Genomic DNA, 15,263 nt, shown 5'->3' with positions numbered 1-15,263 from the left:
TCCTTGCTGTCCATTACTGGATACTACTGTGCTTAACATGTCCATGATTGGTGCCGTCACCCTGAATACTAATTATTATAATTATAAACTATGATTGTTTTATGGTACAGCGTTAAAATTTCGCTTAATTCCGAAGAAATGTCTATAGTTTTCTTTGCTGCACGATTTTCGCGGGGGTGAGTGGCGCTTAATGAGAACTGTATAGGAAGCCAAAATCCACAGACAAAGTTGTGACAAGTTTAGTTTTCGGGTTCCGCTATCTGGCAGACTGTTCGAGTCGCGTCAGACATCTAATGTTTATTCAGATAGAACGGTTTAATGCACTGCTTCAATCGTCTCGATTTAATAATGATTTGAAAAGTTTTAATCGACTACAATTTGATTTACTTTTATTTATGTTCCACTAAAGAAAACTACAGCATTAAGTACAGTAAAAACCAATGTGCTATCAATTTTAAATTATACCAAAAAACATAAAAAGACATGAAATACACAAAAAAGATGTGCAAAAGTAAAACTAAGTAATTAGGGATTTTTATACGTCCTTAATGAATAATTACAAGAATTAAAGCGAAAGTGACAAAACGGATCACAACGGTTCTTGCTAGCACCACATATATATCTTACAATGTTGTCACTCAAAAAATACACATTCCTTGTCAAAAAATATTATTCTTTTTTCAATTTTCGGTTATCACCAAAAAAACACAAAAACATATTTGTCAATCAATAAAAATATTACAAAGATGAAACGCGTTAAAGTCCGGGAATAGCGGCCTGTCAAGCCGTGCTAAAGGCGTTACGCGGAACTTAAACTGGCTATACCTTATCTTCACATTTTTTTAACTAATTCGACGAAAGTAAAACTACGTGTCCTCTGATAATGTAATTAGATATAATTGAAAAAATATTAAACGATAATTAAGTTTTCTTAAAATCAAACAGTTTTATCCTTAAATTAATGTTTTCTTATCTCTAACACGCTTAATTAAACTCTGTTAAAATAATTAGAGGGATTAATTTGAATTTTTTGTTTCGCTGACGTTTTGCACAATTATTTTTCCCAAACGTCATTTATTTCCCGTCATGATTTTCTCTGAAATCATATTATTTTCGGAACTTTCATAAAACAAACCTAACCCAACCTACTGTGCTCTCTAAAACCATAAGAAAAAAACACTGAGAAAAAAATTTTGGTTCCTAAATAGTTGGGAAATGAAACGTTTGGCAAACAACAATTATGCGAAAAGGCAGTACACCGAATGTTTGAGGACACTAGCCTATTTAGTGTTATTCAAGGATTTGAAGCACAGCGTATAAATAGGGTGTTACAACTCAGCAGTGGGCTGCATCGTTAGCCTTTTCTGCACTTCAGCTGAGATACAGAGGGTATACTCCGAAATTCGAAACCGTCCTTCTCACTCTTGTATTTAATAGTATAAGCATCATCAAAGGGACGGAACGACATGAACTTCGATTTTCGAATTTCGTAATATCCCCCCTGGTCCCTGGTCATTTTCGATTTTAAAATATGGATTGATGTGCTGGGTAATTTAATTGCGTAATCCATTTTGAACTTCCTTAACAATCCTTAAGTAAGTTTTAAAAAAAGTTGTTAGTTCATATGAAACAATTGAGAAATAAATAATTTGGGAAAAAAAAAACTGCGAAGAATTAGAGAACTCGATTGACAGAAAGAAATGGTCAATGCGATTGTGATGTTTTTTCGTCTTATTTCATGGCTCAATTATTCAGAAGATTGCATTCAACTGCGAATTTCATTCTCAGAAAAAACAATCGGAAAATATCATTCAACTAAGCCGCGGTGATGCGTATAATTTATTGCGGTGCAGGAGATGAGTTAGATAGTCATAAGCCGTAACTATAGTTTTTTCTTAGATTTCAACTCTATTTGATAGATTATGTAATCCTGAGAAATAATAAACAGAATAAACTTTGTTATAATACCGGGTGTGGCCTGTAATACGAGCAAAAAATTAAAACATAGATCGTCCTCGGCCTCGTCAGACTGAACAACATTAGTTCTATTCAGCGACTTTTAAAATAATGGAGTCTTTGAATTTTTCCCTTTTTCATACAAATTAAATCAGCGGTTTTAACCTTTATTTGACCAGAGACCGCTTTGACTACATTATTAACAGGAACCACAAGATTAACAAAAAACGGTATTTCAATTCAAAAAGAAACAAAATAATGTGTAACATAAATAATCGTAAAATTTCAAAGTTATATTCTTTGACTATATAAACATATGATTATAAGTCAAAGGTTATATTTTGATTAGACAATTCAGTTTGCATAATGAGATTTTTGTGCATGCATTTTCTCTACAATCTTTCGCGGGTCTTATTTTAGCTATTGCGGTCCATTAATGGTCCGACCGAATTTTCGACGTGGTCCGAGTGATGAACACAATCGGAGAGGAAGAGAAGCATGAATTAATAGGTAGTAGGCACCAATATCTTCGGCTGCAACATCTCTCAGTTAGTATACCTAAACTACCTTTGACATATTTGTCATTACAATACAATACATTAACTCTATTGACACCAAACCATTGTAAGCAGCACAGAAAACACATGTATATAGAGATTTTTTAAGTAAGCAATAGGCGGCTTTACAATAAACACAAGTAAGAAATAGATTTTAGCAGGTGGGTCATTATTGACGGTACGCAAAAAAAAGTACAAAACGGCGGATATAGAGCCAGACCCTTAGAGAGTGTTATACCTAGGGCCATCCACGAAGACGCGTGATTTTGTCAAAATTAAACATTAATGACATTGTAATAAGAACCACGGCACGCGTCATCGTGAATGACTCTACCTATACAGCGTTATACCGCTGCCATGGTATTGAAATCCTTGACTCATGTCTATATACACAATCAATAAGACAAGTTACGGTATTTAGTACCTATTATTACCGTATTATTGAATGCCTATATATTTGTATGCCTCATGGTGCAACATAGTGACACTACATGTATTTTATTCATAAGATCTCTGTACATTTACCTATGTTTTGACAAATAAAATTATTGACATGTTTTTGAGGTGGCATCCGTCCATATTTATTTGCCGTTGACTGTACTATCACTGGTAATTGAAGTATCCCCCACTGGTACAAGCTTATCTGCGGGTAGTTGTCTAACAAGTCCCAACTAGTCTAGTTCCATGGCATTAGAATCAGATCCGGTTGTATGTCTGGGTTCCATACAAAGGTTGGTAGTAATCAGACTCTATACAACGTGTTTTTTTGGTATCCGTTAACTTCTCGTGGGAATATCGGGATAAAAAGTATTCTATGTCTTAATCCAGGTTATAAACTAACTTTTTGCCAAATTTCATCCAAATCCGTCCTGCCGTTTCAGCGTGAAGAAGTAACAAACATACTCACTCAGTCACTCACAACCTTATACATTTGTAGGAAAAGTAGGATATTACTGCGACAAAAGAGAAGAATTAATTTAATTATGACTAGAATTTAACCACCTTTATAGCTAGGGGGGGCTAGCTATAAAGGTGGATCCACCCTTGATGTAGAATTCAACCTAGCACGATAGTTGACTTTGCCACAGCCTTTACACATCGCGTTTTTTAATCGCGCCGCCGACGCGCGTGTTAAAAATACGCGTTGACTCTTCGCAGTACTTAAGCGTGAAAAGTTGAAAACGTAACACAAAAATATACGAACAAACGAACATTCTTATTTAATATTAATTAGGATTAGCATGTTACTCGCCGATAACAAATCGTTCCATCATCATCCATCATCATCATCATCATTATCCATCCTATACAGGGTATGACCTGTAATATTAGCAAAAAATTAAAACATAGATCGTCCTCGTCAAACTGAACAACATTAGTTCAGTGACTTTTAAAAATAATGGAGTCTTAAGATTTTTCCTTTTTCATACAAATTAAATACTGTAATCAATGTACGCCATCCTAGAAACCAACTGACGTAGCCTGTCACGCTACAAACTTCAAGCATTTTGGCTTACGTTGCTTCTTCGAATAAACTTTAAAGGGTAATAAAAATTAAAAAACTAATTATTTTTAAAAGTTGCTGAACTAATGTCGTTCAGTTTGACGAGTACGATCTATGTTTTAATTAATTGCTCATATTACAGGCCACACCCGGTATACGTCCCACTGTTGGGCAAGGATCTCCTCTCAGAATTTAAAGGGCTACACATAACTTTCCACTAGCAAAAGAATTCTAAAATCGCTTACTTAGTTTTGATTTTTTCCATTACAAACAAACAAACAATCAAAAAACATTTTCTGTTCATGATATTAACATATAAATGCAAGATGGTACATATGGCCGTCGCACGGAAGCACTTAGCGTAATTAATCAGACCCGGATCAAAGCCAGCCGCGATGCAATTTAGATAGTCAAAGTCATAGATAGACTGTCATTGACTGCATGCGCGGGCTGCACACACGCGTACGCTGGAAATACGCCTGCAGCTCGCAGATTTTCGTTTGTTACGTCAATCTTTATAAAATATGATATGACACAAGCGAGCAATCTACTTGCATGAAAACGTGCGAGCTCCAGGCATGTGTATTCTCGGTCTTAAGCAACACAGACAGTTCTACACATGGTGTTAAACCAACGTAAACGTATTTATGCGTTGCCGGAAATGATGCGTTCGCTCGCACTACGTATTTTTTACGCGCATTTGACGTACTTTTAGCCAACGCGAGCTTACAAAAAAGCTCGTATGAAAGTAACCGAATCTCGTTTGACGTGCGTTAAAGCGCCATAAACGCCATAGCGCCATAAACGCCATGTATCGCTTTTAACCATCTAAGCGCCAGAGCGGGCGATTAATTAATTTAGAGTTTGCATAGTTCTCGAGGGATATCAATAAACGAATATTTCGCAGACGAAATCGTGAGAAATAGTTGGGTCATTCATAAATAAATAAAAAAACTTTGCACTCATGAGTCGTGACAACTTCGGGACCCCTGCAAACCGGGTAGCCCCCAAATTTGGTGCTACCGGTCACCAGACTGTTTGGGAAGACTTTAACACTCAACCTTATACTCTAAAAGGGATTAACTGAAGACCTCAGAGACTATTAGGAAAATTAGTCACGTATCACAAAGAAAACTCGATTGGGTTTATGCCAAGATTGTGAAGGACAAAACGGCATGGGTGGTCAAGGAAGAGTTTTGAATTGCAATGACCTGCACTGCTTAAGTAATAGACATCACTTATTATTATGGTCACGTGAGCTGAAAGCGCGAAGGAGGCATACCTATGGCTAAAAAGACATTATTTTCCAGGCTCAATCTGTAACAAAGCCGAAAATTGAAAGAATAACATAGGTTTAGTTAGGTTAAGTTAAAATAGGTTAGGTTTTAATTAAGGTGTTTAAGTCTTTTTTATAATTCTTTTTATATTATTGTTTTTTATTTTATTTTGACATTTTATATTTTCATTTCATTTTATCCTACTAATATTATAAATGTTAAAGTTTGTGAGTGAGTGAGTATGTTTGTTACTTCTTCACGCTAAAACGGCTGGACGGATTTGGATGAAATTTGGCAAAAAGTTAGTTTATAACCTAGATTAAAACATAGGATACTTTTTATCCCGATATTCTTACGGGATAGGGATAAAATCTGTAAATAACAAACGCCGGGCTTAGTCATGAAATTTCGTATGTAGGTGTCTGGAATAACACATAGGCTACTTTTTACCCTTATGTTCCCACGGGATAGGGATAAAATATAATAAATATAGGGATAACAACGGTTGGGCTTTGGGTCACGAAATTTGGCATAGTGTCTTTTAATGCAATGCCAATGAAAACCACGATGTAATTTTCGAGAATTCCCACGGGAATTTTGTGAAATCCCGGAATTTCAATTCAACTGCTGTATGTAATGAATTCGCGGGTAAATGCTAGTTGAGAATAAAATTGCTTTTATTATAAAAACACGTCAAAACGTGTAATCATTAATAGCGGGCGAAAAGAAAAAGTGGGGGGTCCAGTGCACATTCGGCACTAAAAGCACGCCATTGAATTGTTTCGCGGGAGTGTACAGGTCTTCCTACATGCTTTCCTCATCGTAATGCTCATGTTCCGAACTGTAGTAAGCCTGAATACTCCATACTTTATATCTATTGGACACTTGATAAATTGAAACGTCAATGCTTTAGTTCGACTGGTCCATGATTTTATGGTCCCGTCAATAACATTGGAACTTTACGTTATGCACCTTGCTTTCCCAGAGGCCCCCTAAGGTTGGTGTCAAGGGAGGTAAATTATTGTAAGCAATCAGTTGCCATACTTATTTATACTGCACACTGCTACTAAAATGCATACTACAATGTTCGAATACTTGATATTGCGTTCAGGATGTTAAAGTAATTTAGATTTTTTTTGAGTTGTGAATCACGTACTTACTGTCGCGTAATTTTTGCTGCATTCTGTTTTATGCTGAAGTCCAATTTTGTGTTCCAGGTTCCAGCAATTCATTTTCGTGGTCACATTTTTTTATGAATGGGCTGTAGAACTTTACGACATTTTAGATTATTTTTTAGACGTCTTGTACTTCTACTAGATAAACTGGAAACTGTAACAGAATTTTCTACCATGTCAATAAAAATGTGGCCACGAAAATTAATTGGAATCTTGTGCCACCGGCGATTCAAAATAAGTTAAACACAAATAAGACTTTTGCATGAAACCAAAATTACGCTACCGAAAATACGCGACTCATACTCGTAAATCAATAAATATTGCTCTTCTTGCACCTGATACCACCTCTGTCATTGAACTTGTGTTTATGAAATACCAATGGTTATTGTGCGCAAAAATCGTGTCACATTTCACTAGCTTAGTCACTAGTCAGTCGTTGACACTTGTCGTGCAGAATTTAAAAGATCGATTAATTTATTTATGACATTTGGATTCTTTCGTTTCACATCACGATCGTTGCCAACTCATATCGAAAGGAGAATAACGCAAAACATAGTTATTTAACCTCCTGAGGCTCGACGTAAAATTTCTGCTATCGCAATTTGAACCAAACGTCAATCGAGTAAAGTTCAAATATTATGTCATATACATATTACGCCAGGCCCCACGAAGTGTAACATTAATTACCGATATCTTTTCGATTCTTTTCGCAGGTCTATGCGATGTTTGCCTCCATCGAAAAACTCATGGTAAAGTTAAAGTGTAATTCGCACATGAATACCGAAAAATTAAAAGGCTCTTCTTTATTGCCCATAGAATAGATCAAAACACTGGGTTACCGTTACCACGGCCATTTCATTCAAAACAAAAAGGACAGTAATCTAAAATTAACTACCTACGTACGTTTTACTAAGTTAAGTATTAGAAGTACTACCTTCATATACTGAACTGGATATTTGACAGCTAATTTAACATTGGTTAGTTCAATGGCTTTGTAACTCACGCTAGGAATAAAAGTCGCTCACGCAGAAGCAGCTCGCTCAAAGAAGCTAAGACTTCTTGTTTGTTTTTGCTATTTTACATAAAGTGACAGAATAACATTGAACAAAACTGTGGAATGTTATTAACTTTGACAAGAGCGAAGTCATGTTTAGGCCGACACTTGCATTTGTTTTGCTTGTACATACACTACACGATAATTCCAAGAAAAACAAATAGCTACAGTCACCACGTTAAAGAAGCGGCTTTTCGAATTCATCCAATACACACATGACTGTACATCGTTATTCAAGTAATGTAACGTATTTTTTTCATTCGCGACGTTTTATAGAACAATATTCTAACTAATTCTGTTCCATGCCATAATACAATATTTATTTGAAAAAGTAAAAAAAAAATTCAACAAAAATGATTCTCCGAGATCGAAGAAACTTCAATGTTGTACTTAAATAATAATGTAATGTTGTAAGAACTATGCTTAAAATATTTAAAAATAGAGATTATGTATAGTCGCTAAGGAACACCCCAATGTTATGGATTTGTAGGGCTACATGTATGTATTTAACAATTTTTACTAACAAGTGAATAACTTGCCTTGCGATTTTATTCTGACATAAGTTAGCAACTGTCAAATAAATTGTAAACCACTTAGCTTGGCAGCTGATTGTTTTTAAAATAAAGTATTTAATTTTCTTTCAATAATTTTCCAAGTAAATAAAATACATATGTATTTAAAGTGTAAAAATACGAAGACTTCGAGTTCCGTTATTTACACTTATGTATATTGGATGCGAATCGAAAGAGAAAATCTTATTCTACTTGTGCTAAATACCGCGTATGCAAAAACCAATACCAACATCACGGTCGGCTGCCAATAGTGTCAAAGTTAATGTATTCCCATTCGTGCCGATTGTACAATAGCCAACTGTCATACCTACAAATACATGTATGTATAAGGTAAAGGAGACCGACCGCAAAATAGGGGTTAACTACATTATGACTTAGGATTTAACTACTAGCTGTCGCCCACGATTCCGTCTGCAAAGAATTAGCTTATCGCTATACCGCGGAACTGTTTAGCTTGTCAGAACGATCGTTTGTCATAAATCTTTTTTCTCTGAATCCAATCATTGTTCAGAATTAAACCTAATCTAACCTATAGTTTTCTATAGGATGACCATTTAAAAAATCCAGAAAACTGTATGATTTCTGTAGGAAAAAAATCATGACAAACGATGATTTGGACAAAAATTACGGTATGATAAGCGAAGCGTCTGCGAACTTTAGCGCTCCCCTGTTCCGGGATTTACCAGTGTAAAGGACAGGACCAGAACAGTTGCTGTATCCTTCCCAGAGTCTCAATATATGTGCATGCCTACCACCTACCAAATGTATTTTAATTTTGGTTCAGCGGTTTAATCGTGAAGAGGTAAGAGACAATTACGCCAGAGCGAGTATCCCACTAATATTAGGTTTAAAGATAATTTATTCTCAAAAAGAATTTTATAATTCACTTACTTGAGAAATTACGGGTACTTTATACACAAGCGTTCATATTACAATTGCGAGCAGTTTTCTTTTAATTTACTTATTTTGATTATTATATTTTATGTGGAACCAAGTGAATTACATTTTTTCAAAGATTTTCTGCCGTTTTATTTTTACGAAAATAAAATGAGTTCTACAAGTAGTGATGAAAATATCCTAATAATGGGCACACCACAAACTCATAACTCGTAGCGCAGCATCTTTTATCAGTAAGGTTTATTTTTATTACTATTAAAGTGTAAGTTTTGTTTACATTGTATGAAGATTGTTATATAAACATATTGTGTCGAATAAATATAATGTTTTCGTTTTCTTTCCTCGCATATTTGGAGAAAAGCAGTATACAGGCCTCGGCAGGAATGTCATTTCATCCTTCAAAACTATACTCATCCACGAAATGACTCTTCCCGCCCTCTGCAGTAACATACTATTACCCGACGCGCCCAACCATAATAGTAAGAATCATTTGCGATTTTCAAGGAACACTAATTGAGAAACCATCTTGCGTGAAAGTGAATTTCTTACAATTACATTTTATTTCGAGGAGGACCGTGAAAGTACAAGTGTTTTTGTTTTAAACGACTTGCTAATTGATGAGAATGAGGTCACTTCTTTTTATCACAGCACTAAACCTATTTACAATTTAATTATTTCACACCTACATACTGCTTTACTACCTATTTTACGAAAGCTAATTACGGAAGCCAGAAAAGTGTTTAATTAATTAGGTAGTGAACTTAAGCAAAGTTTCAAATGTTTACCCATTAGAATTTAAAAGATATAGCCTCGTGACAGACAAACTAAGGGTCGGAGGGTTAAGCGACAAATAGAATTCCGTTTTAACCTTCAAATTTCTAAAAAAGCTTTCAATTTTCCCTACAAATAATTAAAATATATCTATTTACCTACAACTATTCTAAACTTAAAATAAATAAAGAAACTAAAAAAATTCAAAGTCAAAAAACTAAAACAAATTATTTGAAAGCTCTTAACCGAAGTTCAAAAGGCAGCATTCGCTTTGTGATTAGCTAAGTTAACTTTTTGTCTGAGGGTGCTGCCAACTCTTCGTTCAATCTAGGTACAGTCAAGTGTAAAAATATGAACTTATTCAAAGTTTCTAAAAAGGTACCACAGACTCTTATTCCGACACAATAAGGCCGTAGTAACATATTTTGAGTGGTTCGAATAGATCTTATTTTTGCACTTAACTATACCTTGTTTATTACCCAATAGATATGACCACTAATCAACTGATAAGATACTTTTTATGAGTTATATCGAAACATTCTCCCATAGATGTTACAAGACAACTACAATAGTGTAGTAAGACCAAACGTACTATACGTAATTTTTCGAGTTGTGGGTGGTGTATTTTCGATCGCGTAATTTCAGCTGTATTCAATAACAAATTTAGAGTTTCGAGATTTTGACTCCCGGCAATTTGTATGGAAATATCATTTTAAAGTCTGTGTCTTTTATGGCGTCAGACCTGAATATTTGATATTAATTTCAGATTAGTTCCAGATTGATACCTCCACGCGTTGCTGGGAAAAACGGTCTTGACAAACGGACAACAAAGTTGATCCTGTGTGATCTACCTTACCGTTATTTAGTATCAGTTATTTATTAAATACTAACTGTTGCCCGCGACTACTGTGAAGAACTTTCACATCATTATCTCGCGGGAAATATGCAATTTTCCGGGGAAAAAAATATCCTAATGTCCTTCCCAGGGTTTCAAACTATCTCTATACACAAATTTAGTCTAAATCGGGTCATAAACAAACACAGATTTACTTTCGCATTTATTAATAGATATTAATAAAAGTTTAATGATATTTTTTATCATAAAATCACAGTTTCCGAATAACTAAACGGACACTGCGTTATTAACTTTTTATGATGCGAACCACTTGAGTTTTTTATTCCCCAGTTAAGGAGTTAATTCCAAGTAGAGTTCGTTTGTTTTTTTTTTCACACGCACTTTTTATCTCCGTGAGAAATCGCAGAGGGGCTGCAAAGTGCATTGCTCGGGAGCCCTAGGTTTATTTTTAGTTGAACCCTATTTTCTTTTGAAACCTAGGGGTTCCGGACCCTGGGGGGTCGCAGTTAGGAAGCCTGCCGAACATCAATCTTTTTTACTATAAAGATTTAAAAAAAGTGTCATTTTTTGTGACTTTATATATATATACATATGAGTACCGTAAATAAAGCAGAACAGAGGTTTTTGATTTAAATATTATTTAAAAAAAATAGTACGTAATTTACTTCAGAATCTGATGCTGAATCAATTTGTAGTTAAATAAATAAATAAATAAATATCACGGGACAATTCACACCAATTAACCTAGTCCCAAAGTAAGCTTAGCAAAGCTTGTGTTATGGGTACTATGCAACGGATAAATATAATTATATGGATAGATACATACTTAAATACATATTAAACACCCAAGACCCGAGAACAAACATTCGTATTTTTCATACAAATATCTGCCCCGACACGGGAATCGAACCCGGGACCTCAAGCTTCGTAGTCAGGTTCTCTAACCACAAGGCCATCTGGTCGTCTAAAACCAGGTGGTGGTGTAGTTAAAACATAATATATTAGAAAAAATATAAAAATTCAGAGGGAACACCATTTCGACCTTAAAAATGAGTTGCTCAAAGTTACTACATACAATGATTTTCGGTTAAGTAAATTGGCAGAAGTCATAGTTAAATAGATGCAACTCCTACCAAAAAACCACACTAACTAAAACTAAAGCTTCCTAGCTAGTTAATCACCCTCTAGTTATAATGTAATTAAATACTTCACTTTTTATCGACACCACGTTCATTCTAGCAATAACCCTAAGGGAACTAATATAACTAGTTCGCACAAACTCACCTTACGAGGTTCCGCATGGCTGAACGGTCGGCGAACTGGCAGTCAATAAAAAAAACTGAATTAAAAAAAATCTAAAACACTTCGATTTTCGAATTGAATTCGGGCACTCGTAATTCGGAAGTAAGTTCGAATCGCGTCGCGTGCGCGCGAGGCGAAGGCTGCGGCTATTCTGCCGGTCTAAGGCGCGCGTGGCCAGTCTTGAACTTGACAGGTTGCAGTTGCACACATGCAGAGTTGCATTTTCGACTGTAGCCGGGTGATTCTTCGAGTTAGTTAACTCAAACACTCGTTAATCTTAATACTGTTTAATTTGTCTTGGGTTAGTTCTTGTTTTGTTTTCGTTATTATGATGTTAATTTTATATAATAGGCTTCAACTTTTTAATGGTTTATGTAAATTGATTTGTGTTTGCCTACTTATAACGATTTTTTTACTAACTTAAAATGATAAAGATACATTTTCTACGGGATGTAGATCGCTATTCCGATACTTGACCTTGATATAACATGACCATGGGTCGCACAATCAAAAAATGTATACTTAAAAAGTTTTAAGCATTGCTGTTTTATAATAAAAATAAACTTGAATTCAGAGACAAATTAGTTAATTCTCGTACAACATCAACTACCTACTTAAACTACTTAGTGACAACTAGCGATATTTTCATCGCCTTTAGATTCACCCATTCGCTTATTTGCTAATGTATGTAAGTTTCTTGTTATTTCACTACACACACACACACTACTGTTAATTCCTAGTATTTGACAAATCCTCTTTTTATTTAAGTATCTCGGCTATCATTTATATATCATTTATATTCCTACGCCTAGGTAAATAATATTGATTTAAAATAAAAAAAATGAAAACGGGTAAAAATTGCATTAAAAATTACTTACACGGATATGCGCGTGGCTGTTAGGATTGAAAAATCGTGCAAGTAAATTGATAATTTCCATTTGTATAACTTCATTTATCATTAAACTAGTCGTTGCCCGCGGTTCTATTCTATTGGCGAAAATTTCGTTTAATGCGCGCCCGGGAACTTAACTATCCTAACTACTTAATATCCTTCTCAGGATATCAAATTATATATATAACCAAATATAATTATGATCGGTTGAGTAGGTAGTAACGTATAGCGTATCTGTAGCGTGAAAGTAAAGCAAACATACATTCGCATTTACAATACATAATTAAGTACTTAGGATAGCATCACACAACTTCATGTTAAAAATTCCAAAAATAAATTAATATAAGCTAATAATTATCTAAATAATTTATTTTTTAGGGTTCCGTACCTAAATTAATAACTGGACCCTTAGGATCATTGCTCTGAATATGCATAAATTGGATTTGACATATATGTAGCATTTTTAAATGCTACATGTGGAGATAAATAAAATAAAATTTCGGAAACTGTAATAATATTCATGTCAAATAAGAGCACTTGTTGTGAGATCTCAGATATTTTTACAATAATGATAGAACAGTTATATGAATTTAGAAAATAACTGTCAATTTCTGAAACTATATAGACCCAATTTTGATCATTGATAATGACAACTCCAAAACGACACACCTAATAATAAATTGTTAGCGACACAGTGTAATGTTGGGATAACAAATCTTTTAAGAATATTACATCAAAGCGCTAGTACTTATACTCTCAATGATTGATAGACATACGCATTGGATCTTTGTATCTATTTGGCAGAACATTAGTGATGTCGTCCACGAATTCTTTTTGGCAACCGCACGAGGGGTAGGTAAGGTATCGTTTGGTGGTGTCGCTAGTGACGAACGCTCCATTTGAAGTAAACTGCAGATGACCGGTTAATGAAAATTCAGATTTTTTTATTTGCCAAACAGTTTTATTTCCCAACTCAATTTTCTCCGAAACTTTTCTCAGTATATTTTCTTATGGTTTTATTGAATAACTGCAGTAGGTTATGCTAGGTTTGTTTTATGAAAGTTACAAAAAAATATGATTTCAAGGAAAATTTGGAACAATTGGGAATAATATTTCGCCGAAAAGACAGAGAACCGAAAATTTATTATATAGGTACCGAAACCCTCGACGCTCGACTCCGACTCCCTCTTCGCTGGATCGTTGTTAATATCAAGATATCGCGTGAATAATAAAATAATGGACGCAATCCGCACCATCTGCGCACTCGGCGATTATTTCGCCATTAACACAGTTTACAGGCGTTTACTTTTTAAAGGGAAAGTTAGTGCTTTTCGCTTTTTTTGGGCATTTTACTTTATACTTAAGTAATGGGCTTTAAAACATGGATCGAGCATTTGCTTTTCTTTCCTGTTCGCAAGATTAAGTAGAAATCCGTATCCGTAGAGCAACTTCATTAAAACTGCAAAATAACTGCAAATTATCCATTGCATTGGTTATTTGACCAAATTAAACATTTGTGAAACGAATAATTTGTAAAAAAAAGGCAAAATGAAAGGCATCATTGCAATACCAATGCAGGCGGCAAATACGACCCGTGTCTTACTAATATTAATAAATACGAAAGTAAATCTGTCCGTCACATCTTCACGCTTAAACCTCTAAACCGATGGTAATGGATGGTAAATATTATGGAGAATGGAGATTAAATGTTTGTATGTTGTAGATTCTTCATTGCACATCCAAAAAATAAAAGTAAAGATACACAGAGAAGTACAAAGGCGAACTTATTTCTAATAAGGGATCTCTTTCTTTTAAAGGATATCTCTCTCTCTCTCTCTCTTATGGAAAATTGTATAGGGATTAGTCGTGGTAGAGCCGTAATATTCAATTAGCTAAAATCTCAATACTTTCTTTCTCCTAATTAGCTTTATTTATACTCACTTAATGAAATTAAATAATTAAGCACTAATATCACTTGAGACGTAGTTTTAGAGAGCGGCTGAAAGCCCGTACACATCTCCACTTAGTAACTCCATCAACCTCATAAATAAACCCATCTTGTTAAAATATGATCAATCTTATCGCAGTTGAATAGAGTTTCTATTTCACTTTGAAAAGACAGCATAAGAGCTTTAAAAGGTAATGGCTACTTTGTAAGAGCGAGGTAAGAGCCAAGATGCATTACTCAATCTATCTTACAAGTGTTGGTGCTATCAATAACTGTTTTAATTTGAAATGGAAATCATTGGTCACTGATAAAATGCGTAAGTAAATTAACATACAGGGTGATTCTGGGGACGTGATAGGGATCAACCCTACATAAGTTAGGCAATCTCCCAATGTGAAATCGTCCAGGAAAGGCTTGAGGGAGATATGACTCACATTCCATTCACACCTTCTCCTTAAATTTTGAATAAAAACCTTTTTTCACTTCTCATGCTCGTAAAGTT

General features: G+C 34.7%; 1 protein-coding gene across 1 annotated transcript in view; it reads right to left on the bottom strand.

Moving 5' to 3' along the window:
* Positions 1-12,069, bottom strand: part of LOC141429235 (uncharacterized) — a 60,714-nt gene extending 48,645 nt beyond the window's left edge. Inside the window, exon 1 of the mRNA XM_074089510.1 lies at positions 11,904-12,069. Coding sequence (XP_073945611.1) covers positions 11,904-11,920 — 17 coding nt within the window. The 5' untranslated portion in view covers positions 11,921-12,069. The remainder of the gene's footprint in view (positions 1-11,903) is intronic.
* Between the last annotated feature and the right edge of the window lie 3,194 nt (positions 12,070-15,263).

Source organism: Choristoneura fumiferana, chromosome 6 (assembly GCF_025370935.1).
Source record: "Choristoneura fumiferana chromosome 6, NRCan_CFum_1, whole genome shotgun sequence".
In the NCBI taxonomy this organism is placed as follows: Eukaryota; Metazoa; Arthropoda; class Insecta; order Lepidoptera; family Tortricidae; genus Choristoneura; species Choristoneura fumiferana.
Note: the sequence above shows the minus strand (reverse complement) of the source record. Positions and strands in the feature narration are given on the sequence as shown.